Consider the following 23330-nt stretch of genomic DNA (forward strand, 5'->3'; position numbering starts at 1 on the left):
GAGGCATGTGGATTTAGGAGTCACCCACCCCGGGGGGCTGAGAACCTCCTTTGGGTTACACACTCTTCAGGAAGCCAGCTTATGATGCAGGATTCTTGCCCCAGAGGAAAGCAAACATGTATGCGGAGGAGACAAAGTTCGGGAAGAGCCACTGGCCTGAGCCCCCTCCTGCCCCTGCCCTGAGGTCCCCTCCAGGTAGCCATCCCTCTCTCATGACACTGTTTCTGGGGTCAACCTGGGCTGGACCTATGTGACTCTGGACTGGTGTAGAGGACACCGAGCCCACGGGGCCGAGACAACCAGGAGGGGCTGAGCCCCACCCAGAACCTTCCACGGTGGGCAGAAAACTGTGGTCCACTGTCCACCACGCTGGCTGCCACTGAGGCCCAGTAGGGCCATCAGGCGACTCCAGAGCCAGCCTGACCACCTGGGCTCAGAGCAAAGAGAAAGAAAGCCTCTCACAGGACCAGGGCCGGGCCAAGAGCTCACTCACCTCTGGCTCAGGTAGGCCAAGGCTCCCAAGGCCACCCCTCAGCCTGGCCGGGGCCCCCCGCCACCCTGGGCGGTCCCCAGCCTCTAGGTCCCCGAAGCCACGGGTGTGGAGGTGGCTTCAGCTCAGCAGAGCAACTGTAAGTGTGGGAGCCGCGGGAGGCCTGCACCCTGGCCATCCTCTGGGCACTTCTCCCCGGCGGGCCCTTCCTGCCCAGGCTGCCCTGTCCGGGGACACCCTGCTCCGGCCTGCCAGCCTCCCACCCCCAGACCCAGGCCCGCCGCCAGGAGAGGAGAGGGGGGCCGCCGGGCGGTCCCGCACCCTGCCCGCGTGGCACGCCCCTGCGCCCGCACTCCTCCAGACCCTCGCGGCTCCATCTGTGGAGAGGGGGCGGTGGGGACCGCCAGCCCACCCTAACCCCCCTGGTCGGTGTATGCCGCAAGCCACCCGCGCCTGGGCCGGCCGGTCTACACCCTCCCGCCCGGTCCCCCGCCTCCCGGAGGCAGGGCTGCAGCACCTCGGGCCCGTCCCACCCCGGCCCCCGCGCCCACCCCGGCCCCCGCGCCCACCGCCGCTGGGGAGGCACCGCCCACTAGGCCCGCCACGGGCCCGCGGACCAGAGCGCTGCGTCGGGGCGCCACCGTGTGGCCGTTCCAAGAACTGCACTGCCTGGACTCCCCGGAAGGCCCTTCCTCCCCTGGAGGCAATAACAATAAAGCAGCCCCGCCGGTGACAAGAGTGGCACTGATTATTGACAGGCTCTGCTAAGCACGATCCACGGGGAACGCTCTAGTTCTCCCACCAACCGTGGGATGTGGGTCCTGTTATTTGTCCTCCCTTACTGATGGGGAAACTGAGGCCCAAGCCCCATAACTTGTGACAGGCAGCATAGAATTTGACCTCAGGTCTGGCTGCAGGGTATTGGTCTTAAATCCATCCATCTTGGCTCCTGGGGTTGGCACCAGCCCTGTGCACATTGGGGTGTCCTGTGGAATTTAAAAGAACAGCTTCTGGGCCCCACTCCATAGACTGATCCAGTTGGCCCAGGTGACTCTCTGTGCAGCCAGGCCTGAGAACCACTAGCCACACACACTTGCCATTTTACAAAAGAGGAAATGGCTTGGGAGGGCCAGGGTGGCTGCACTGACCCACAGGCAATGGCAGAGCTGGGCTCGGGGGGTCCCATATGCCTCAGCCCTCCAGCCCTGGGTCTCCAGTGCTCAGAGGCAGGCCCAGGCCTGCAAGGAGAGGAAGGCCGCCAGATGCAGAGGGACACGGGTTTGAGTCCTGTGTCTGCTATGGCCTGGGTGCTGTGGCCCTGACTTTCTTACCTGGAAAATGGGCCATACTCAGGAGGATTTGGAGAAATACTGATGTGAAGGCTCTGGCTCAGCCATGGCCAGATCTTTGCTAAATCAGGGGATGGTAAAAGCAACTTGAAATTTCCATTGGCAGCTGACCCCTCCAGATCCCTGGAGACAATGTGTTTGGGACCGCCTTTGTCTTCTCACATGTTTGTAGGCAGAATGGGAAAGCACCTCCCCCCAGGTCTGAACGCAGCAGGGAAAGCACCAGCTTGAGAGCAACCTGTGCCGTCCTTGGAAGTCATCTGCCCACAAAAACATATCTTGTCCTCAAAGACGAGCCAAGACGCCTCACTCTGAAAATAGGGAGACCTTGAGGATGTGTGGAAACACCGCCCCTGCTTACCAGGCAGCTCCTAAGAACATCAACAAGGTACTCTGGCCTGGCCCCGCCGGAGAAGGGAAAGATGAGTACAGCACTTGGCTGAGGTCCGAGAAAGGCAGTATGAAAATAAAGGTGCTGCACCACATCGGGGCTGCAGCCATTGTCTGTCTGTCTGTGTTGTCTGTTTTTTGTTCTCTCATTTCACCCAAAGAAGATGAGCAGCACACTACATCTGGTGCCCAACGTGGGGCGTCCTCTCAAGAGTGAGTTGTACATATATTCAGCTCCACGCCTCCCCTTCAGACTGTTCGACTTCGACGGCAGGCACCGTCAACAATGTCCCTGGAATGCTGAGGTTTGGTGTCCTGGGAACCTTTTGATGGACAATGAAGAAAGTTTTGTCTGCAGGGGGCCAGTCCCAGCCAGGGCAGGAGGCCGGGGAGTGGGGGTGAGGTTGGTGGGGGTAGGCAGTTGGGGGTAGGGTGTGGGGGGCATGGAGTTTGTGGGGTTTAGACTTGGTGTGTGTTTGAAGCTGGTAGGGGTGCTGAGGGAGGCTGGTGAACCTCAGAGAGGCCCCAGAGGGCTGAGGCTGGGGCATGGGTCACAGCAGGACAGGTCCCCAAGAGCGGTGCAGGGCTGAGAGCTCAGGAAGTAGACAAGAGGAGACACTGACATTTGGGTGGCCGTGGCCAGGGGCTGCTTCTGAGCAGGGCTGCGATGAGCGAGGGGTGGGGCTGGACGTGCAGCTGGAGGTGGAGCCCAGGCTCCACGTCCTTGGAGCCCCAGGAGGCTGGGGTGAGGAGGCAGGAGACTGGACGTGGAGAGGGTGAGGGCATAACTTGATGGGGGCGAGCCAAGCACTCTGGTCAGCAAGGAGCTGGGGGAGAAGAGGATCCCTAACTCTGCTAGGACTGCAGCTCCAGAGGCCAACTCTGCCCAAAGGCTCCAGTGAAATTGCTAGTGCTGGTTCCCAGCACCCATCTGGGCTTTGGAGAGGGCCTGGCTGAGGCCCAGTGCCACCCAGCTTTAGTGTGCCCGCCTGTGCTAAGTGTGTCACTCCCACCCTAAGTCTCGGTTTCCTCGTCTGCAGAATGGGAAGATCCTCTGGCACTGTCGTCCAAGACCACAGCACGGACTACGGAGGCAACGCACAGCAAGAGCCAGCCCAACTCTGTTCCCTCCCTGGTGTGCACAGGGCACCTTTTGGGGCATGCACCCCAGGCAGTGGACAAGGGCAATTCATTCTCTTTGTAGGAAGACAGGCTCCCAAGAGCTGAAGGAGACATTCAGGGCAGGTCCTTTTTCCTTGGGTGGCCTCAAAGGACACGGCCTGCCTAGTATTTACTGCCCCTTGGGCCACCCCTAGGTCCTGGGGATGACTTTTTCACCCACCCACCCCTGTGAGGGTTATAGTCTCACCGCCTGGGGGTGGGCTCCCTCTGGTAAGGTCAGGAAGGTCAGCACTGAACCAGCAGGTACAGAGGATGCCAGCAGGCAAGAAGCCAGGCAGCCAGGTATGCAGCAACACCAAGATGCCCTCAAGAGAGGGCCCTGGGGCTCCAGCCTGTGTGTGGCCGCCCGGGGCATGGGTGCCTGGCTAGGAGCAGACAAGGTGGCACAGACTCCAGGTCCCCTGATCCTCTCAAAAGCCCGCCTGTAATCCCAACCTCACGTCACACCAGGAGCATGGTCTTGCATATAACACAAGGAACAGGCTTCAACTGACAGGAAACCTGGCTTCTCTGCCAGGGGGCAGCTTCCAGAACCATGCCAGCCCTCAGAGAGGCTGGCCTCAATGCTGCCCCTATTTTACGGATGAACACTGAGGCCAGCATGCCCTGGCCTGGTCTGGCCATTCACTCATGCAGTCAACACATATTTATTGAGCATCGACTCTTTGCCAGGCCCTGGGTGGGCACAGGGGGCTCAGAGACGCAGCATACACAGACCCTGCCCTGAGGTGCTAGCAGCCTGGCAGAGCAGTCAGTCATGTGGTCACGTCAAGATCATGTCAAGGACACTCACAATACAGTGTGTCAGTGTGGGGTTAGAGGTAGCACAGGTGGCCAAGGGAGCATAGGGGAGGGGCCCCTGGCCCAGCCAGGGGTGGAAGGGAGGGCTTCCTGGTGGAGGTGGCACTTGAAGAGAGCTTTATGAGTGAGCAAGAGTTAGAATGTCTGACAGAGGGAATAGCCTGTGTGGGGAGATGACAGCACATCTGGGTAGCAGCTGGGTGATAGGCAGGGGCCGGCTCAGGAGGTGCAGTGGAATGAGCAGCAGACGAGGAGCTGAGGGCTGTGAAGCAGGCGGTGGTTGCCAGAGGGCCTGCTGGGAGCCAGAGTGAAGGGGCCCCGGGCAGGGGGCAGGGGAGCAGGTGGGCGGCAGTGGGGTTGCAGAGGAGTCCAATCCTGTCCTGGCACCTCAGCAGGATGGGGTTGGGGGTGCAGGCTGCCAGCCCCAGGGGCCCCGGGGCTGCAGGGTGCACAGCACAGGGTCCAGTGGCTTGAGCGTGGCCTGCTCCTGCAGCCAGAAACGCTGCCCGGGCACCAGCTGGAACTCCAGCCTCTGCAGCAGCTTGGCCATGACCACCTTCACCTCCATCTGTGCACACAGGGGCAGGGAGAGCACAAGTCAGTGAGTGCAGAGTCAAAGAAGCCGGGGAACAGCAGCCAGTGATGGGGCCGGCAGGCCCCTGCCCCAGCCCAAGGGCCCAAGCAGGGCTCCAACGAGCTTTCTGGCCCAGGACACCACCCTTGCAGTCACTCCTGGGCAGAACACCCAGCCCTGGCCTCCTACCTGAGCAAACTGCTGCCCAATGCAGGAGCGGGGCCCCAGCGAGAAAGGGAAGTAGGTGAACTTGGCTCTGCAGGGAGAGAGGCGTTAGGCGGAGGCGGCCGTGAGGACAAAACCATCCCTCCTGCTGACTGGCTTCGGGTCAGGCTGGTTTTAGTACACACCAAAACCATCAACCACAGCTCTGCTAAGTTCAGCATGAGCATTTTCTCATTTTATCCTCCTGTGGAAACTTCCAGAAGGAGCTGTTCTCTCTCCATTTTACAGGCGGAGGACCTGAGGCTCAGAGAGGCAAAGCAACTCGCCCAAGGTCCCACGTGCACCTCTAGGCAGAGTGCGGGTCTGGGCTCAGGCCGGTCGCCTGTCGCTGGAGCTGGCTCCTCCACCGCTGCTCCAGTCTTCCCACTTTCACTGCCACGGAATCCTCTGGGGGAGCCACTGCATTCCCATCTCTCAGATGTAATCATCAAGGCCAGGTGAGGTGCAGCTGCTTGCCAGTCACAGGGCTCCCCACTATAAGGGTCTGGTTACCAGCACAGGCTTCAAAACCAGTGTGAGCTGGGCCCAAAACCCAGCTCTGCAGCTTACCAGCTGTGTGCCCTTGGGCAAGTTACTTAACCTCTCTGAGCTATGGTTTCCTCCCTGGTGAAAGGGAACACAGTAGGGATCCCTACTGCCCCCAGACACCTGGACAGCCACACAGGCTCAGTGGGCATAGGCAGCTCAGACCAGAGGCCTCTGGGACCGGCCTCCCTCCAACAGGCCCCCACTCATGGGCAGCTTGAAGAGGGACTTACTTGGGTGCCTTAGGGCTGAAGCGATCCGGGTTGAAAGTCAGCGGGTCCTCAAAGTACGTGTCCATCCGCCCCATGACGTAGGTGCTAAACTGCCGGGCAGATCATCTGCTTGTCTCTGCTTCCAAGGATTGGCACCCTCACTCCTCCCCCGACCACTGCAGCCACTCAGAGCAGAGCAGACCCCCTACTCCACCCACCCATCTCCCACCCATCTGGCCAAGGGTAGGATTCTTCTGGTTCCTGGAAAGTCTCTAAAAGGAAGAAAGGGGACAGCGCAGTATGCTGATGATGACCAGCAGGGTATGCTACAGCGTCCCATGTTTGGTCTCACCTGTTGGGGAGCTACAATTATTCCCAATTAACAGATGAGGAAACCGAGGCTCAGAAGGAGACTTGCCTGAAGTCAGTTGGCAAGTAAGTGGCCAAACTGAGATTCAAACTTGGGTCTGCTGCAAGGCCATGCTTTTCTCTAGTTCCCTGAGAGCTATTATTATCCAAAGTTTCTCTTTAACACAAGGCTTGCTTCAGTTGGGGTGGGATGGGGGAGCTGCAGACCCCACTAGCCTTCCCCTGCATGCCCTGGTGCACCTGAGTGTGTTAATCATGCCCCAAGCCCCCAGGGGCCATATACATGCCCCCCATAACTTGGGCGCTGTGAGCTCTGCCTCTGTACTGCTGCACTAGGTGCCCCCCTGGGTGCCGTGTGCCCTGGTTCTGGCCGCAGTCTGTGGTGCCTTGTTACAGCAGCCCAGCAGACTCACACAGATCCCTACCTCACACCATATACAATCAATTCCAGATTGATAAGAACTTCACCTTCTAAAGAAAAATGTAAAAGTGTTAGAAGACAATGTAAAAGAACATACTGACCCTCAGGATGGGGAAGGATTTCTTAAAACAAAACAAGAGAACCTACCACTAAAAAAAATTAAGAACTTCAGATCATTTAAAAGAAGCCTTAACAAAGAAGGCCACAGATCTGGAGATGACATTTGCATACACATACCAGGCCAAGGATCAATATATGAATTCTTAAAGAGAGCTCTATGTAGCAATAAGGAAAGATAAGCAGTCCAAGAGAGGGACATGAACATCTCACAGAAAGGGAGAAGCCACACAGGGCTGCTCAAGCTCAGTGGTGATCAGGAATGTGCCAATCAAGACCACAGTGAAATACTTTCCTTGCATTCATTTGATTGGCAAAAAGCGAGAAATCAGACCATACTAAGTGTTGGGGAGGAAAAGGAACAGCAGACTCTATCTTACACCACTAGTGGCCATCATATTTGGCAGAGCCACTTGGGGAAACAGTGTGCACTAGTTTATAAAGTTGAGCATTCCTGTGTCCCCCAACTCCCTTCCCATCCCATTTGCACATTGCACCAGGACACGTGGACAGGAAGGCTCACAGAGCAGTGGTGCTCATGCCAGCAACAAGCCAGGAACCCTCACGTGCCCATTGACTTCAGGATTGATACACAGTGGTGGTCTATTTACAGAGCAGAATATTATCCAGCAGTGAAGATGGACAGCCTACAGCCACGTGTGGAGACCTACACAAGCCTCAGTGGACCTTACACTGAGTCACCAAGCAAGTCCTGGAACCATCACTATGTGTAACCCCCACACACTAAGAAAAGGCGAGAAAATGCCAAGCACAAAATACAGGAGACTGATTATTTCTGGAAGGAAGCAGCAAGCGACACATATGTAGGGATTCCATTCTAGCTCTGGGGTTGGGGGATGTCCTTGTGCAGGAATGGATGCCTGAACAAGTGAGTAAATGGGGAGTTAACAAATAAATGAAATGTAAAGGAGAGTGGGGAACAGTCAGCCCCAAAGGGAGAAGGGGTGTAGAGCAGGGAGATAGAGGGAGCAGGACAAGCTGGGGTCAGCCGTGACTCTAGACACGTTCTGGATCTGCCCCTTGCTGGCTGTGTGACCTCAGGAAAGTGACCCAACCTTTCTGAGCTTCGGCAGCCTCAAATGTAAATGCGGCATTTCCCTTCCAGAATCATCCACTGTAATCTTCACTGGACAGTGAGCAGGGTACGTGGTCACCCTGAGACTTGACAGAAACCACAGGGAAGCCAGAGGGGATAACCAGGCCACAGACTTCCTGGGCCTCAGAAGAGCGCCCCCCGTTGGCCACTCTGGGGGCAGAAGGAGGGTCCCACACACCAGGAGCGGGGTGTTGCCAGGGACTCTGACCCCATCAATCAAGGTCTCCTCCTCCAGCCGACGAAAGGTGCCCCATGCTGGCGGGTACAGCCTCAGAGACTCTTTGAGGACCTACAGAAGCCACATGAGATAACAGGAGAGTCAGGGGACCCCACAGCCATGCCAGCAGCGTGTCCCAGACCCAACCCACCTGCTCCCACTCAACATGCTGAGTGCGTACCCTTGTCCAGCACTGGGCCCCAGAACCCTGCAAAGTTAGCTTCACCTTTGTCCAAGCCGTCACGGAACAGAAAACGAAACTGAGCCCCAGGAGGAGTTGTGCACAGCCACAGCAGCAGAGCCTGGACAGGACGCAGGCTTCCCTCCGATCCAGGCTGCCCACCACCCCAGAGGGCCCCCAACAGCTCAAGCAGGGCCCCCTGCTATGCCTTGACAGCCAGGGGCGGGGTCTGCTGAGCCTGGCTCCCTCGGGGGAAGCTGAAGGCTTGTGCACCTGGTCTGGCTGGAAAGGGCAAACCCGGCACATTCCCTCGAGGGCTGGTCACCAACCCAGGCTGCACGTTGGCATTGCCTGCGAAGCCTTTCCACGCTGCTGCCTGGGTCCCGCCCCCTGCGACTCCCATGTCATTGGTCTGGGAGCTGCCTGGGTATGGGAAACTCTTTTGGTCTCCCAGGGGATTCCCCTCCTGTGCGGTGGAGTTAGGGACCCCCTGTACCAAAGGGTTCAGCGAGGCAGCAGGCTGGACTCCATGAATCACCCACATCTGCCCAGAAGCTCCTCTCCCATCCCCACACCTGGGACAGGTACTGCAGCCTCCCCAGGTCCTCGTAGTCAAGGTGCCTCTTAGAACCGATGACCTCGTCCACCTCGGCCTGCAGCCTGTCAGGCCAAAGAGAGATTGTCCCCACATTAGTTCTAAGAAGGGGAGCTGGAAGGTAGCATGAGGAGAGGTCTGGGGTTCGCCACCTGCATACCCTGCCCACCCCACTGTTGACAGCATCCAGGAACAGCCATGTCTGAACCAAGATGCCCAAGCAGGTGGGAATTAGGTTCTAGGCCCTTACATTTACCCTTTGTGTTTGCTGCTTGGAATTGGCTGCAGGAAATAAAATGAGGTCTTTGCACAAAGATGCCTAACAGCCTATTTCCCAGCAGCCAATAGCTAGACCAGCAGAATGAACAGTGTGGGAGCACTGGTAGAATAAAACCCTAAGGCCTGCACTGTTGGAATAATATGCAGCACTAAAAGCAGATTTAGACCACTTCACACCATTAAGAGGGCCACTAGCAAAAGAATAAGTGTTGGTGAGAATGTGGAGAAATCAGAACCCTTGTGCATGGCTGGTGGGAATGTGAATGGTGTAGGTGCATGTGGACAGTGGTATGGCAGCTCCTCAAAAACTTTAGACATAGAATTGCCATAAGATCTAGCAGTTCTACTTCTGGGTACACACCCAAAAGAACTGAAAGCAGGGGCTCAGATAGGTATTTCTACACCCATGTTCATAGCAGCGTGATTCAGAGCACCAAAGGCGGAAGCCACCCAAGCATCCATTGGCAGATGAGTGGATAAACAAGACACGGTGCATCCATGCCATGGAATGTTATTTGGTCTTAAAAAGGAAGGAGATTCTGTCCCAGGCTACCATGAGGATGAACCTCGAGGACGTTATGCTCAGTGAAAGAGGCCAAACATAAAGGGACAAATACTGCATGATTCTGCTGCTTTGAGGTAAGGACAGCGGTCAGATTCACAGCCACGGGAGGGAGAATGGAGGTGCCAGGGGTCGGGGGTCAGGGATAGGGAGTTAGTGCTTATCACTGTTTTAGTTTGGAATGTCAAAGATGGATGGCGGTCATGGTTCTACACAGTGTGACTGTGTCTGATGCTGCCGAACTGTACACGGAAAAATAGTTAAAATGGTAAATTTTAACATACATACATATATATATATCTGCAATATTTTTTAAAACACTGGATTTGGTTATAATAGTGTGGGGTGATGTGATGACCCACATGATGAAAGTCCATAGTTGATCATGAGCTGCCTCCAGATCGTCGGAGGCGCCGTGGGCAGGGCTGTTGTTATTAGGATTATTGTAACTTTTCTGCTTTTTCCAAATTTTTAGATAGAGCGTATTTCTATTACATATATTTAAAACCCACTAAGCCATCATACACTCTCAAGCAAGCATTCACGTCTGCCCTTTTATGCTGGTGACGGTGACAGCTGTAATTGAAGGCCTGCACCACATACCCCACCCCCAGCTCCCCCCAGCCCAACCCACACCCTCGGGCTGGTTGCGTTTTCAGTGCTTTTACACTTGACTCAATGAGTCTGTGCAACAGTCCTCGAGGGACCCTGTTTGTCTTTAAGGAAACCAATGGTGCAGCTCAAGTGCCATCTCCCGGGTGCCCTCCTTTGTCTTGCCAGCTGCAACCGCGCCCTTAGCACTGCAGCTGGCATTCTGTCAAGTCCTCAGTGCCAGCCCCTGGCGAGGTGCTGAGGACACCACAAGGAGGGCAAAAGCCACAGTTACTGCTCTTGGAGCTTCTGGTTTCATGACTGAAATAGACTTAAGGCAAACGGTCTCGGGAGAAAACGCGTTCATGAGCTAAGAGATGGCTAGGAGGGGAAAACTCAGAATGACTGCTGTAGGGGTCTAAGAAGGCTTCTGGGGAGGAGGGCGAGGACTTGTTCTCCAGGAGAGAGGTAGGGAGAGGAACTTCCAGAAGAGGGAACAGCATGTGCAAAGGCCCTGGGGTGATGAAAAGCAGGACACATGGGCAGAGGCTCAGCCACAGAACATAGGAGCAGGTGGTCTTCTAGGAAGAAGAACTCAGACAAACCCCTTCACCAGCCTCAAGGGAAGCACCCCCCACCCCTCTCTCTGTAACCCCCTTCTCCCTCTCTGTACCTGGCCAATATCTCAGGCTGGCGAGACAGCTCCATCACTGTGAATGCCAAGTGATTGGCAGAGGTCTCGTGACCTGCGGGACAGGACGACAGTGGCAGCTCCACGTGGGACCACGGGGCTGCTCTGGCCCAGCCCGCCCACCTCTGAGACCCCAAGCTCCTGGTTCAGTCCAGACCCTCACTGCTTCCCCTGGGACTGAGCTGGTTAGTCAATCAAATGGCACTTGCCCTCATGCATCCAGTTTTTCTACAGCCAGGGGACCCCACAGGAAAGAGGCTGGGGGACAGTGGGGAGCAGACGCAGCCGGAAGTTTCGGGCTGGCCCTGGCTCTGCACTGTGATTCAGCTGTGACCACAAATAAGTGTATCACTTAATGCATGTGAGATGTGTGGGCAGACAGGAGCCTGGAGCCCCAGGGAGAGCTCCTAACTGGGGCCCGGCACAGCCTGGGCCATCGCTGAGTGCTTCCCCAAGGCAGAGGTAGGGACAGCTGAGGCTGAGGAGGAGTCTTCTAAGTGAGGAAAGATGTTCAAGAAGTACTTGATGAGCAAACGAATGCAGTCACTTAGCACATCTTTTTGGCTTAGTCTAATGAAGCCCTTCCCAAAAATTCTGAGTGAGGCGGAGGTTTGATTCACATAGCCAAGCTCTGCTGAGCTCAAAAAGGCAGCTCCCCAAAACCTTGCAACTGCCAGCTCCATTACCAGGTCACAGAGACCACCAAGAGGGCCTCCTGGGCCTCCCCAAGCCGAGGGGGAGGGCTTCCCCCCTCATACCAGCCCCTTGATTCAGGAGGGAACTCTGCCCAGGCAGCCCCAAACGCATCTCAGAGTCAGGGTTTCCGTGACCAGGTTCCCATCATTTTTGCAGAGCCCTGGGCCGCCAGCCGCTGCTTGCAGTACGAACCTGCGATGAAGAAGGTGACGAAGTTGTCCAGCAGAATCTCATCATCCTGGGCCCCCTCTTCAGCTGAAAGGCGAGGAGAGGATCAAGTCCCTGCAGCAGCCGTCTGCGGCACTCGTGTCCCTGCTCCTTCCCCACAGCTCAGAAAGAACCCAAGTCTTTCTCCTCTCAAGCCACACAGAGACATCTGCCCATCTCTGCCTCCAGGCCCTCCCCCGCCATTGCACCTTTGAGGATCTGTGTGAGGATGTCGGCAGGGACGTCCTCCCCCCTCTTCAGGGCCTCCCGGCGGCGCTGGACCCAGTCCTTGCCGATCTGGCGCAGAGAGCGGACGCTTTCCCGGACCTCACGCAGCTGCTTCCACCTTCCTGGCATAAACTACATAGGAGTTCCAACTCAAGATGGTCAGCGGAAGACACACATTTCCCTTCCCCTCTCGAGCTCAATCCCAAAATGACTTTAGAAGTTATCAGCAACACCAGAAAGCTAGGAGGCCAGAAGAATGCAAGAAAATTCTAGAAAAGATAAAACAGTCAAGGGGACTAGATCATGGTGATCAAGGTCAAGCATCAGCTTCCCCTTACAGCACCAAATCCCTAGAAATGATGAGAAAGATGCCTTAAAACATCTATGTAACACTGGAAAGTGAGAAGGATGGAGGTGGTTAGGATTGCCTCAAAGGAGGAAGCCGCAACCAGAAGGAAGTGAAATGGAATCAAAGGCCAAAACTGGGTGGCATCAGGGACTCTAAGCTTAGAGGCTGATGTTCCAGCAAACAGGAGGGGGCTCTGGGCATCTGTCTGAGAATCAACTCAAGTACCACCTTTCACCTTTCTTCTTCTTTCAAGCCTGGAATAAGGGGGTGATAGCTGGAGCTGCAGCAGCCACCTCATAATAATGAAGATGCGCTGGAGACAGTGGAACAGAAAGACAGAGAAGTCCAGGAACACCTAACACTGTGGAGCCAGCATAGCCATTCCAGATTGCCTGCTTCAGGACCATCTTACACGAGAGAAAGATCAACTCCTAATTTACTTAAACCACTCTGATGTTCAGCTTCTGCTTGATGTGACCTATGCAAATTCTCACTGATCCAGAAGTCACTTCAGACATACCAGAACTCAAACCCCATTCTGATAAAAAATCACAGAAGGAGGTGCTCCAGCAAAGGAGGACAACACAAGTGGTGGCGGCTGGTCACGAGACGGGGTGCTGACGCAGTACCTTAGCCAGGGTGTTGCGAGATGAGGAGATACCCTCCATTATCAGTTTCACTTTCCGGGACAGAGGCGTCTGGGTGCCCAGCAGCATGCTGGTCTCCATCCCAAAAGCTGCCTGTGGAAGAGAGAAGGGCAAGGTCATACCTGGGGGATGGGAGGACGGAAGACCCAGGGCAGAGCCTGACATTGTTCGGCTGGACACCCAAGCCCTGGGTACAGGGTTACGTGCATGATGTCGCTGACTCCTTACAGCCATCCGTGACAGTCCCCACCCCACAGGATGTGCTGAAGGTTACGTAGCACACTGTAGCCACTCAACAAACCTTGGCTTTCTTCCTTGACAAGAAGCATTTCCCCTAAAATGCAGCCTTCTTTGGGTGTCCATTCTATACTCTGCTTCCCAGTGAACTGATGAATGACTGTGACTTCCTGCACTGTGCCTACCCTCCATTGCCTGAATTGCCTTCACCTGGGTGTGGGGTTACCTGGACCACTGCTGAGTCTGCCAGGCTGCAAAGCAAACCCATGGGTACGTGCCAAGGGAGAGGTAGGCTTTGGGCTTGAAGTAAGGCAGACCTGAGGTCCAGTCCTAATTCTGCCCCTGACCAGCCACAGGCTAGTGCCCACACCTCTCAGTGTGTTTCTAGAGAACGGAGTAGCAGCTCCAATCTCACACTAGGTCTTGATTATTCAAGGAGATATGAAGCCCCCAGCCCAGAGGAGGGGCCCCTGAATGCTGTGGAGGAGCAGGAGGCAGGAGAAAAGAAGGCGAGGGCAGAGGGAGAGGAGAAGTGTCCTTGGCCCCACCTGGCAGCCCCGCCACGCCCATCACCTTGGCCACGATGTCCATGGTGGCGCAGGTCAGCATATCCTGCATGGACACCGGGGTCTGCCCATCCGCCTTAGCTTCCAGAATCTCCACCAGTTGCTCAGCTTTCTCATTGAACGTCTCCATCAGGCTGACCAAGGAGCTGGGGAAACAGCACATGGATCGGCAGCCACCAGGACCAGCCCAGGCCTGCAGCCACACTGGCCCCTCCTTTGGATGGACCCAGCGTGCAGAGCGGAGGCAGCGGCTCTTCCCAGCCTTTCTGATCTCCCCTCAAGGCCTGGCTCACAGGGTGGGGTTGCAGTAACCAACCTAAGCCCTGGGGTTGCCCCATTCCACTCAGGGTGGGCACTATCCCTTTGCCCTCGACTTCTGTTCCATGGGGCCTCTGTCTGCAGCTGGGCCCCTCAGCTCTGACCTCCAGGGGACATGGCCGTGTGAAATTCCAGATGGCAGTGAAAAGAAAAGGAATGAAGGTCTCTGGGGCCCCTCAGAGACCATGACAGGGCCACCTGCTTCCCGTCCGAGCCCTCCACCCAGTGCCCACTCTCCTTCCCTGCGCTGCCTGGAGGGCCACCTGCAGCCTGCTCTCTCCTGCTTCACCCCTGCCTCCGAGCCATCACAGGGCCCAACTCCGCACGGAACAGGGTCCTCAGACCCACAGCTCCCAACGCACAGCACCCCCTGCCCCAGGACCGCTACCCCAGCTGGCCTCCCAGGCATAGTGCCTAGAAAGAGAGGATGTGCTTCGAACTCAAAAATGGCAGCCCTCCTTGTCTGGCTTGGATTAATACTTAGTCTACAGGCACACACCTGATCATCTACATTTGCCCTCTTAAGCACTAAATTATGTTTTCTACCTTTATCTTGCATCTACCTACCACTTTAGCATTTTATTTAAAAAAAAATAATAATAATAATAAGGGAGAAATGTGGGATTCACATATAAATCAAGTATAAAGATCAAACGAATAATCATATTTGACCTGATTGTTTATACTTCATGATGTGTGATTAAAACCGAAAGTTTCTGTGATGACTGCCCTTGCACTGTTCACCATGTAAGAACGTATTCACTGTGTAAGACCTTGTTCACCATGTAAGTACTTGTTCGTTATGCTTCAGAAGATTGGAGACTGACGAGAATTAGGCTTGGGGTGGATTAATGATTGTGCATCGAGTCCCCTGTACAGAATTTTATTGTTGTTAACAACCACTTGATCAATAAATATGAGAGATGCCCTCTCAAAAGAAAAAAACAATGGCAGCCCTCGGGGACCGGGAAGAGGGAGACTGCCACTGTGTTCACGACATATTTCTGAGTCTCCAGTAAGAAAACAAGCTGCTTTTGTCATTAAACGTGATTTTTAATGTTAACAATCTGGGTTAAGGGTATAAGGGTGCTCTTTCTCCTATTCTTATTCTTGAAACTTAGGTAAAAATTTGAAATGACTTCCAAATAAGAGCATTTTAAAAACATTAAAAAGGGAAAATGAGAGAAGAGCGGGAGAAAACAGTAAGTTTTTAATTAGGAAAGAGAATCAGCTCTTCACTGCCCACCCTCCAGTCCTGCTCCAGCGTGCCTGCAGGCATCTTGCCCTCGCTGCTGCCTAGCCCCTACCCCAGGTCAATAGCATGTCTACTGTCTGTGGCCCAGGCCTGTACTGTAAACACCACTCTGATTCAGTCCCTTGCCAATCTGAAATGCTCTGAAGCAGCCTGTCACTTAGGAAGAAGGCGAAAATCCTTACCTGGACTGGGTGGCAGGGTTTGCCCCCTGTGACTCCCCCCTGCAGCGTTGCTTCCTGTTACAATGGCCTTTTAGCTCCTTGAAAACACAGTGTTCCTTCTCTTCTCAGGGCCTTTGCACGTGCTGACCCCTCTGCCTGGAGCTCTCTTCCCTCCCACCCTCCATCCCTATTCCCTGTTATTACCTTAACACCTGCCCACTCTCCAGACGGAGACACAAATGCCACTTCCTCAAGGAAATGTCTCTTAAGCCCCAAGGAAACTCAGTATATGCTTCCATAGCACCCTTGACATTTTCTTCATAACACTTACCTGGTTTGCAAGCATATATTTATTTGTAAGATTATTCATAGTTACCTTTTTTAAAAATCACATTCAAGTTGACTATTTGAATAGTATGTGGCTGTTAGCACACCGGTACTGAATCCCTGACAGCTATCACAGACACACAATGTTGGACTGGAGTGTTAGCAGTACAGTAAAATCTGAACCCCCCTTGTCTTTTGTGGGAATGATTGGGACCAAGATCTTCCAGTAAAAGTAATACCTAGAAAAGCAGAAGCTAGTAATTTACTCTCACAATTTTATTAAAAGTATATAATGATATTCTATGTGAATAATGGTTGGAGATGAAACTCTAAGGGTCCCCTAGTGGTTCCTACTTTTTTCCTCATTAGTGAATTAGGATTCACCAAGGGTCAATAACACTCTTATAAACACACACAACTCCCAAAGCTTCTTTCATACAAGTTTATGAATTTTACATTTTCAATAAAATAGTCGTCTCTTAGATGAATACCTTATTGTGAGATTAAGAAATAAAAACGTGTGGTGATGGTTGCACAACAATGTAAATGTACTTAATACCACTAAACCACTAAAAACTGAGCAAGATGGTAAATTTTATGTTATGTGTATCTTACCACAATTAAAAAAATTTTTTTAATACAAATGTTTGTGAAAGCATTTAGTAAAATGTAAAGTGCTGTTCTAACTCAAGGTCCTGTGTACTGGAGAAGGATCACCAAGACAATGCCACTGGTATTTATGTCATGAGTATTGTGGGAAGTCATCTGGTTAGAATCCAAACCTTCATAGACCTGGCTCTTGACATAACAAGTATTTTTTAAATAATGCTTTTTTCTAATCTATTTCTTCTCTTCTCATTCCTGGCAACTTTCCAGTAAGACCAAGACTATTCCAATTCATTATTTCATTCATGTACTCATTTACTCTGAGGACTTCCTGGAGGGCTTGTGAAATGCATGATGCTTTGCTAGGTGCAGGAGTCCAGGGACAGGGTGCATCTTCTGCCTTCAGAGACCTGAGGTCTAGTGAGGAAGGCAGATTGAATGAGAAACAGTGCAGTGGGTGTGACAAGAGCCATGATGGAGGCATGAATTCATCCTTGGACAGTCAAGGGATACCTCGCTGAAGCAGTGATATCTTAGCTGGGTTTCAAAGGAGGCACAGGAATTCCCTGGGGTAGAAGGAATGGCAAGAACACAGGCAGAGCTGCCAGAAAGGTGGAAAAGAGAAGGTGTGAAGGCTGGAGGGGTTTAGGGGCCAGACTGGATGGTGGGAGTGGGGTCTGACCTTCATATTTCAGCTGATACAGAGCCACTGAAGGCTTCAGTACAGGGGAGTGATGTGGTCACATCTGAGTTTTAGCAATATCTCTCCATGGCTGTGAGGTAAACGCATTGGAGGAGAGCAACAAGAGGCAGGAGGTCAGGGCAGAGGCTGTGATGAAAGTCTAGGTAAGCGTGTTTATACTGTCACCTACAAATTACACACACATAGTGGAGGAACCTGGAAGAAACCGCCTCAACAAGGCAAGCAAAGTTAGCATCCCCAGCAATGGGACAAATTGCCATGTGCCTCCGGATCTTGTACCCTGAAGAGTACACAACATCACCTCTGTGCCATTCTCTCAAAAAGGTAGAGCCTGAGTGTAACTGTATGGAAATAGACAAACTAAATTGCAGGACTTTCTACAAAAGTGGCCTGCAATCTTAAGATTAAGAAAGTCAAGGGGGGACTAGGACCTGTTCTAGAAACAAGGGAGCAAAAAAGACACAGTAACTAAATGTGACACATGAACCCAGACTGGATCCTAGAAAAGGAAAGAATAGCCAAAATGGCACAAATGACAAAATTTGAATACAGATTGCACATTAGATAATAGTATTGGATTAATATTAAATTTCCTTATTTTGGTAACTGCATTGTAGTCACATAAGAGAATGTCCATATTCTTAGGAAATACACCCAGAAGTATTTAAGAATGAGGTTATAGTGTCTCCAAATGACTCTCAAATGGTTTTAAAAATAAGCACTATATTTAAATATGTAAATATATGTATATGTACATACAGAGAATATACATATAGAGAAGAAATTAAAAACAAATGGTGATCTAAACAATAAAGAGTAAGTGGATCTGGGTAAGATATACAGGAGTCCCTTAGGCTATTCTGGAATTTTTTTGTAAATTTGAAATTGTATCGAAATGAAAGATTACCTTCCTCAAAATGTTAAATGTAGAGCTACCATGTGACCCAGCAATTCCAGTCCTATGTAGATACACAAGAGAAATGAAAACATATCCACACAAAAACCTGTACACAAAGGTTCATGGCAGCATTATTCACAAAAGTCAAAAACTGTAAACAACTCACACATCCATCAACTGTGAATGGATAAACAAAGGTGGTATGTCCATTCAATGGAATATTATTTGAGAATTAAAAGAAATGAAGTTCTGAAATATGCTGTTACATGTATGAACCTTGAAAACATTATGCTAGGTGAAAGAAGCCAGGCACACACACAGAATATGATTCCATTTATAATAAATGTCTAGAATATGAAAATTCATAGAGAAAGAAAGTATTTCAGTGGTTGCCAGGAACTGGGGTCATTGAGAGGAAAGGGGGCAGACTGCTTTCTGGGTGATGAAATGTTCTAAAATTGACTGTAAGGATGGTTGTTCAACTTTGTGAGTATACTAAAATCCATTGAATTGTACCCTGTAAATGGGTAAATTGTGTTGTATACAAATTATACCTCAATAAAACAGTTATTTAAAAATAGTTATCCAAAAAGGAAAGCTATAATACATATAATAAAAGCCTAGATGAGGGTTGGTGAGGTCTGAGCCGAGGGAGGTCCTGGGGCCAGGGACCCCCACGTCACCAGGCATGTTGTCACTCAGGCTGCAACATGCACAAACCACGCAAGGGCCTCTCTCAGCCTCAGGTCCGCTGGCTAGCCCGCCTCGCACTCTCTCTGACAAGTGATGCCCTCTCTCCTCTGTCCGCTCAGACTGGATGAGACCCCCTCCAATGAAAACCCTCCTTCCCAAGGTCCGTGATCTGTAGCCACACTCACCTCCGGCTGAAGGCCAGATCCAGGACTCTCCTCTGTTTGTGCCAGTGCTCGTAGTCGCATACAGACACCAAGCCTTGGCCAAACAGCCTGTGGGAGATAGACACCTGATGTGAGGAAAATGGGGAGGAAATGGAGACTGACTGGTGGCTAAGGGGTCATATTTTGGAGTGATGACCATGTTCTGGAACTATACAATGCTGATGGTTGCACCACATCGTGAATGCACCACGAGCCACTGAATTGTAACTGCAGTGTGGTTAAAATGGTATGTGAATTTTACTACAATAAAATAAATAAAGAAATAAATAAAGGGATGATTGTGTAACCCAACCTCAGTGATCCTTGCACTCCCACCTGCCATCCAGAGGGAAAAGAGGAAGAAAGTGCTAAAGACAAGAACAGTGGCCACCATTATGGAGCACCTGCTGTGTTCCCAGAAGCCAGGACCTCAAGCTTCAGTGTTACACCCAGTGCTCTGGGCCCCATGGGCCTTCTACTTGCAGCCGGCCTCCCCCCAGACCCATCTCTGTACCTTACCTCTCACCACACACAGTCTGGATTGCGTGGTACATCTTGGAGTCCTTGTTGTACTTGGTTGACATCAGGAACTTCTAAACATCCCCAAAAGAACAATATGAGATTGTACACCCATGTGAGGGTTCAAAGACTCAGTAGTTTTTTTTGACTGTTATGAAACATGCACTAGATAATCACCATTAATTGAGCCATGGTGTGAACATTTCATATGCATGTTCTCACCTAATCCTCCAGCAGTCCTGTCTTGAAGCAACAGCATCCCACTTGGGGATGAGGAAAGCAGAGCACATTGGGGTGAAGTGATTTTCCTTTGGTCATACAGCTGGTAAGGGGGATTCCTTACTCCAGCACCCACATGGTACCACCTTCCAATGTAGCAAGAGTAAGAAAAGGCAGGTGCTGCTCTGAAACCAGAGTTGGGAGGTGGAGAAGCCCACAGGGAGGGGCTTTTGGGATACTCAACACAGATGCAGTGTGGTTCGTGCCAACTCGGTCATGGAAGTCAAGGAAGGCTTAAGCCCACAAGCAGCTCTTGAGGCAGTATATCCCACTGGTTAACACATTAGGCTGTGGCGTCAGCTGGCTTGAATTTGAATCCAGGCTTGGCATCCTCACTCCACCACTTGCTAACTGTAGAACCCTTGGAGAGTTACTTATCTCCTCCACCCTCCGGTTTCCTTATCTTACAAGATGGGGATAAAGAGTGCCTGTTTGGTGGGGTTGCTGTGAAGAGTGAATGAGTTCTACATCAAGAGTGCTGAGGACAGTGCCTAGCACACAGCATGTGCTCCATAAATGTGGGATGCACATCAGCATATCCTGTAGCTCATTTATACCCTGTCCACCCTAAGATTGATAAGGAAAATATTCGACACAGCCACCAAGGTCAGCAAACCGCTTTTTTCTCCAGTTGGCAGAGCCCTCCCAGCTCCCCCCTCCCCTCCTCCGGGCTCCCCTTTTGCCCTGCACCTGCCGAAAGGCCACATATCAAAATAATATAAATTGCTCCCCTTGCTTGTGCTCAGGGCTCAGACTTTGGGAGATGACTCCCCTCTGAGCCTGCTGGTGTAAGAATAAGACCTCAACACTCCAAGACCTCTGAGTGCCGCTTGGTCCTCCTGTCAAGGATCCAGTCCAGGTTTTCCAGGATTTTCCATAACATTTGGTTCCGTGACAGGAAACCCAAGCGCGCTGGCCCCTTGTTGCCATCGGTTTGGGGCAAGGCAGGGCAGCGATGGAACAGGAGGTCGCAACGGAGAAGACGCGCCCCGCCTGACCCCTCGGCAGGCTCCCGCCCGGTCGCCCTGGGCCAGCCCCGCTCCGCTGCTCCCGCGGGACTCAGGGAGGCATGACAGGTGAGGACCTGGTTCCAATGTCGAATACGGTAAGGCCCCAGGGCACCTGACCCAGCCAGTTCCCACCTGTTGGGGTGGAAGGGGAGCCTGATCGCCTCTTAGAAGTCTCACAGGTAGACATTCCCAGGGAGTAATGCTTAAACTCTGGTCTGAGTGTGTGAGTGAGCATACAGGGCGGCTGCCATTCAGTCTGCACTGAATCTATGATTCCACGGCCTGCGCTTCGGAATCTGAGTGCGCCCTCATCCACATTCGCGGTTGGCCGCCACGACATAACAGTGACTCAGCTTCAGCTGGCCTGGCTCAGGACTGATAGGGGTGCACCTTAGTCAAGGCTGACCAAAGTCTCTGCAAGGAGCGCGAACGGACGGGCATCTAACTGGTCTCTCTAGAGGAGGCATTCCTTTCTTGTCTATTGTCACGGCACCATCCACGGACACATCACGGGTCAGGGAACAGCAAACCCACAGTTCTTGACACCATGAACAAAAATTTCAGGAATGAATTTACTCTGTAGAAAACCACAGAGTAAAATTAACTCCTGGCAGGTTGAAAACCTTGTGTGAATCCATATAGCCCACCTTTAGTGCAGGATGGCTTCCAGAAGGAACCCTAGATGTCCCAACAATCCGCCAAGTCTGGCGGGTCATCACTAGAGATCCAGGTCAGCCTAATCAGTTCCCATGCATTAACTCCCAGGTAGGAGCTGCCCAGACCCTTCCCCCTCGGGGACAATTCACCCAACAGGCAGGGACAAAGTAGGGTCTTAGTCGCCACAACAAAGCAGCCCACAAAGAATCAACAGAAGCCTGAACCTCCGCAAATTCTTACTGGTGATCCAGAGGAAGCGCCAATATTTTCCCTACCTTAGGCATGCCCAAGGCGGTCAGCACCCAGTCCCCCCAGTCCCAGACACCTGCCGCTGTCAGCCTTCACACCAGCTCCAGAACCAGCAGACCCACTCTCCCCCGACCAGCAGCCAGACTGTGCCCTTGGCCAGGAGCAGGAACCCTTCAGATGCTGGTGCAAGAGACATGGGAGCCTGAAAGGTGTAGTAAAGACAGGACCACCCAGCCTGGCTGGTTCATGCTTTATCAACCCTTCTCCATGACTGACCTCCTCAATTAAAAACACAACACCCTGTCGGAAAAGCCACAGCCCTGGTTGATCTCATGAAATCCCTCTTCCAAACCCATCATCCGACCTGGAAAGACTGCCAACAGCTTCTCCACACCCTGTTCACAAAGGAAGAGAGGAGGCACCCAGGGTCCTTGATTGGGGTGCATGGGCTGAAATTGCTGTCCCCGAGGAGTGCCCCAAGAGGGACTTCACCACCCTTGAGAGGGACAGCACCAGATCTGCCAATATCAGGATGCCCTCCTCCAGGGGATCAAAGCCGGGTCCAAAAAAGCCTATGAACATGACCTAAGTATCTTCAGTCACTCAACAACCAGGAGAGTCTCCCGGGGACTATGACAAAAGACCTTGTGAAGCTCATTGCATCTACACCCCCTTCAGTCCTGAGTCACCAGGGAGCCCACAGATGGTCAGCACCTCACTTGTAGCTCGAGCCGCCCAGACATCAGGCAAATGCTCCAAAAACTTGAAGGCTCTGCTGGGACAAATATCACTCAGCTGATTAAAATTGCCAACAAAGTATATCTAAACAGAGAAGTTCAGGCTGACAGAGAGGCTGAAAGAAAAGAAGAAAAAGGCCAGCTTCCTGGCAGCTGCCCTAAAAGAAAGAGAGATGACCAAAAGGCAGAGAAAAGCTGGCTGCCAAGAGGGGGGATACCTAGGATCCCCCATAGCCAGGGGCACCAGGGTGCTTACAGTGAGGAGAAGGGGCATTGGAAGAATGAATGCCCTAGTGGAGGCAAAGCTCCAGAGCCTGGATGCTGCTGGAGGAGCCCCACGGGGAGAGGTTCACCGCCGGCCTGGCAGGAACAGACTCAGACTGACAGGGACTGGGCTCTCTCATGCTCAGCCCCCAGGAGCCCACGGTCAGAATGAAAGAAGGGGGAAAACATGTGACTTTTATGGTTAACACAGGGGCAGAACACACTGTGGTCACCCTCCCTGTAACTCCCTTCAGTAAAAAGACTGCAACTATTCTCGGAGCCACTGGGACACAGGTAGTCCAGCAACACCTTTGCCAAGCCCATAAATGTGAACTTGGAGGCCACAAGGTCCAACATAAGTTTCTCTACCTGCCCAAGTGCCCCATTCCCCTCTTCAGCTAAGACATACCCTCAAAGCTCAGAGCCTACATGACTTTTGAACCAACTGGGTGCACCAGCCTCAAACTAAACCAAGGCCAAGGAGAGCCAGGGCCACTTGTACTGGGAATAACCACACCCAGGGAAGAGGAGTGGAGGCTATTCTGAGCCCAGACGTGCTCAAGGAGCCCACCTGAATTTAGAGGTGCCTTCCCTTCAGTATGGGCTGAAGACAACCCACCTGGACTTGCTCAT

The 23330-nt window shown here is 52.5% G+C and overlaps 1 protein-coding gene across 2 annotated transcripts in view; it reads right to left on the reverse strand.

Annotated features, from left to right (window-relative positions):
- Nucleotides 1-4072: 4072 nt before the first annotated feature.
- Nucleotides 4073-23330, reverse strand: part of CYP46A1 (cytochrome P450 family 46 subfamily A member 1) — a 49797-nt gene continuing 30539 nt past the window's right edge. The window contains exons 4-15 of one of the 2 annotated variants that reach the window (XM_036991536.2): nucleotides 19502-19575; nucleotides 18965-19051; nucleotides 13826-13964; nucleotides 12998-13108; nucleotides 12001-12151; nucleotides 11777-11839; nucleotides 10871-10943; nucleotides 8746-8830; nucleotides 7951-8061; nucleotides 5770-5858; nucleotides 4976-5042; nucleotides 4073-4780 (exon numbers count right to left, since the gene is read on the reverse strand). In XM_036991536.2, the coding sequence (XP_036847431.1) occupies nucleotides 4601-4780; nucleotides 4976-5042; nucleotides 5770-5858; nucleotides 7951-8061; nucleotides 8746-8830; nucleotides 10871-10943; nucleotides 11777-11839; nucleotides 12001-12151; nucleotides 12998-13108; nucleotides 13826-13964; nucleotides 18965-19051; nucleotides 19502-19575 (1230 nt within the window). In that variant the 3' untranslated portion in view covers nucleotides 4073-4600. The remainder of the gene's footprint in view (nucleotides 4781-4975; nucleotides 5043-5769; nucleotides 5859-7950; nucleotides 8062-8745; nucleotides 8831-10870; nucleotides 10944-11776; nucleotides 11840-12000; nucleotides 12152-12997; nucleotides 13109-13825; nucleotides 13965-18964; nucleotides 19052-19501; nucleotides 19576-23330) is intronic. The other variant, XM_073241868.1, reaches the window with a different exon arrangement.

The sequence above is a fragment of the Manis javanica genome, chromosome 8, assembly GCF_040802235.1.
Source record: "Manis javanica isolate MJ-LG chromosome 8, MJ_LKY, whole genome shotgun sequence".
In the NCBI taxonomy this organism is placed as follows: Eukaryota; Metazoa; Chordata; class Mammalia; order Pholidota; family Manidae; genus Manis; species Manis javanica.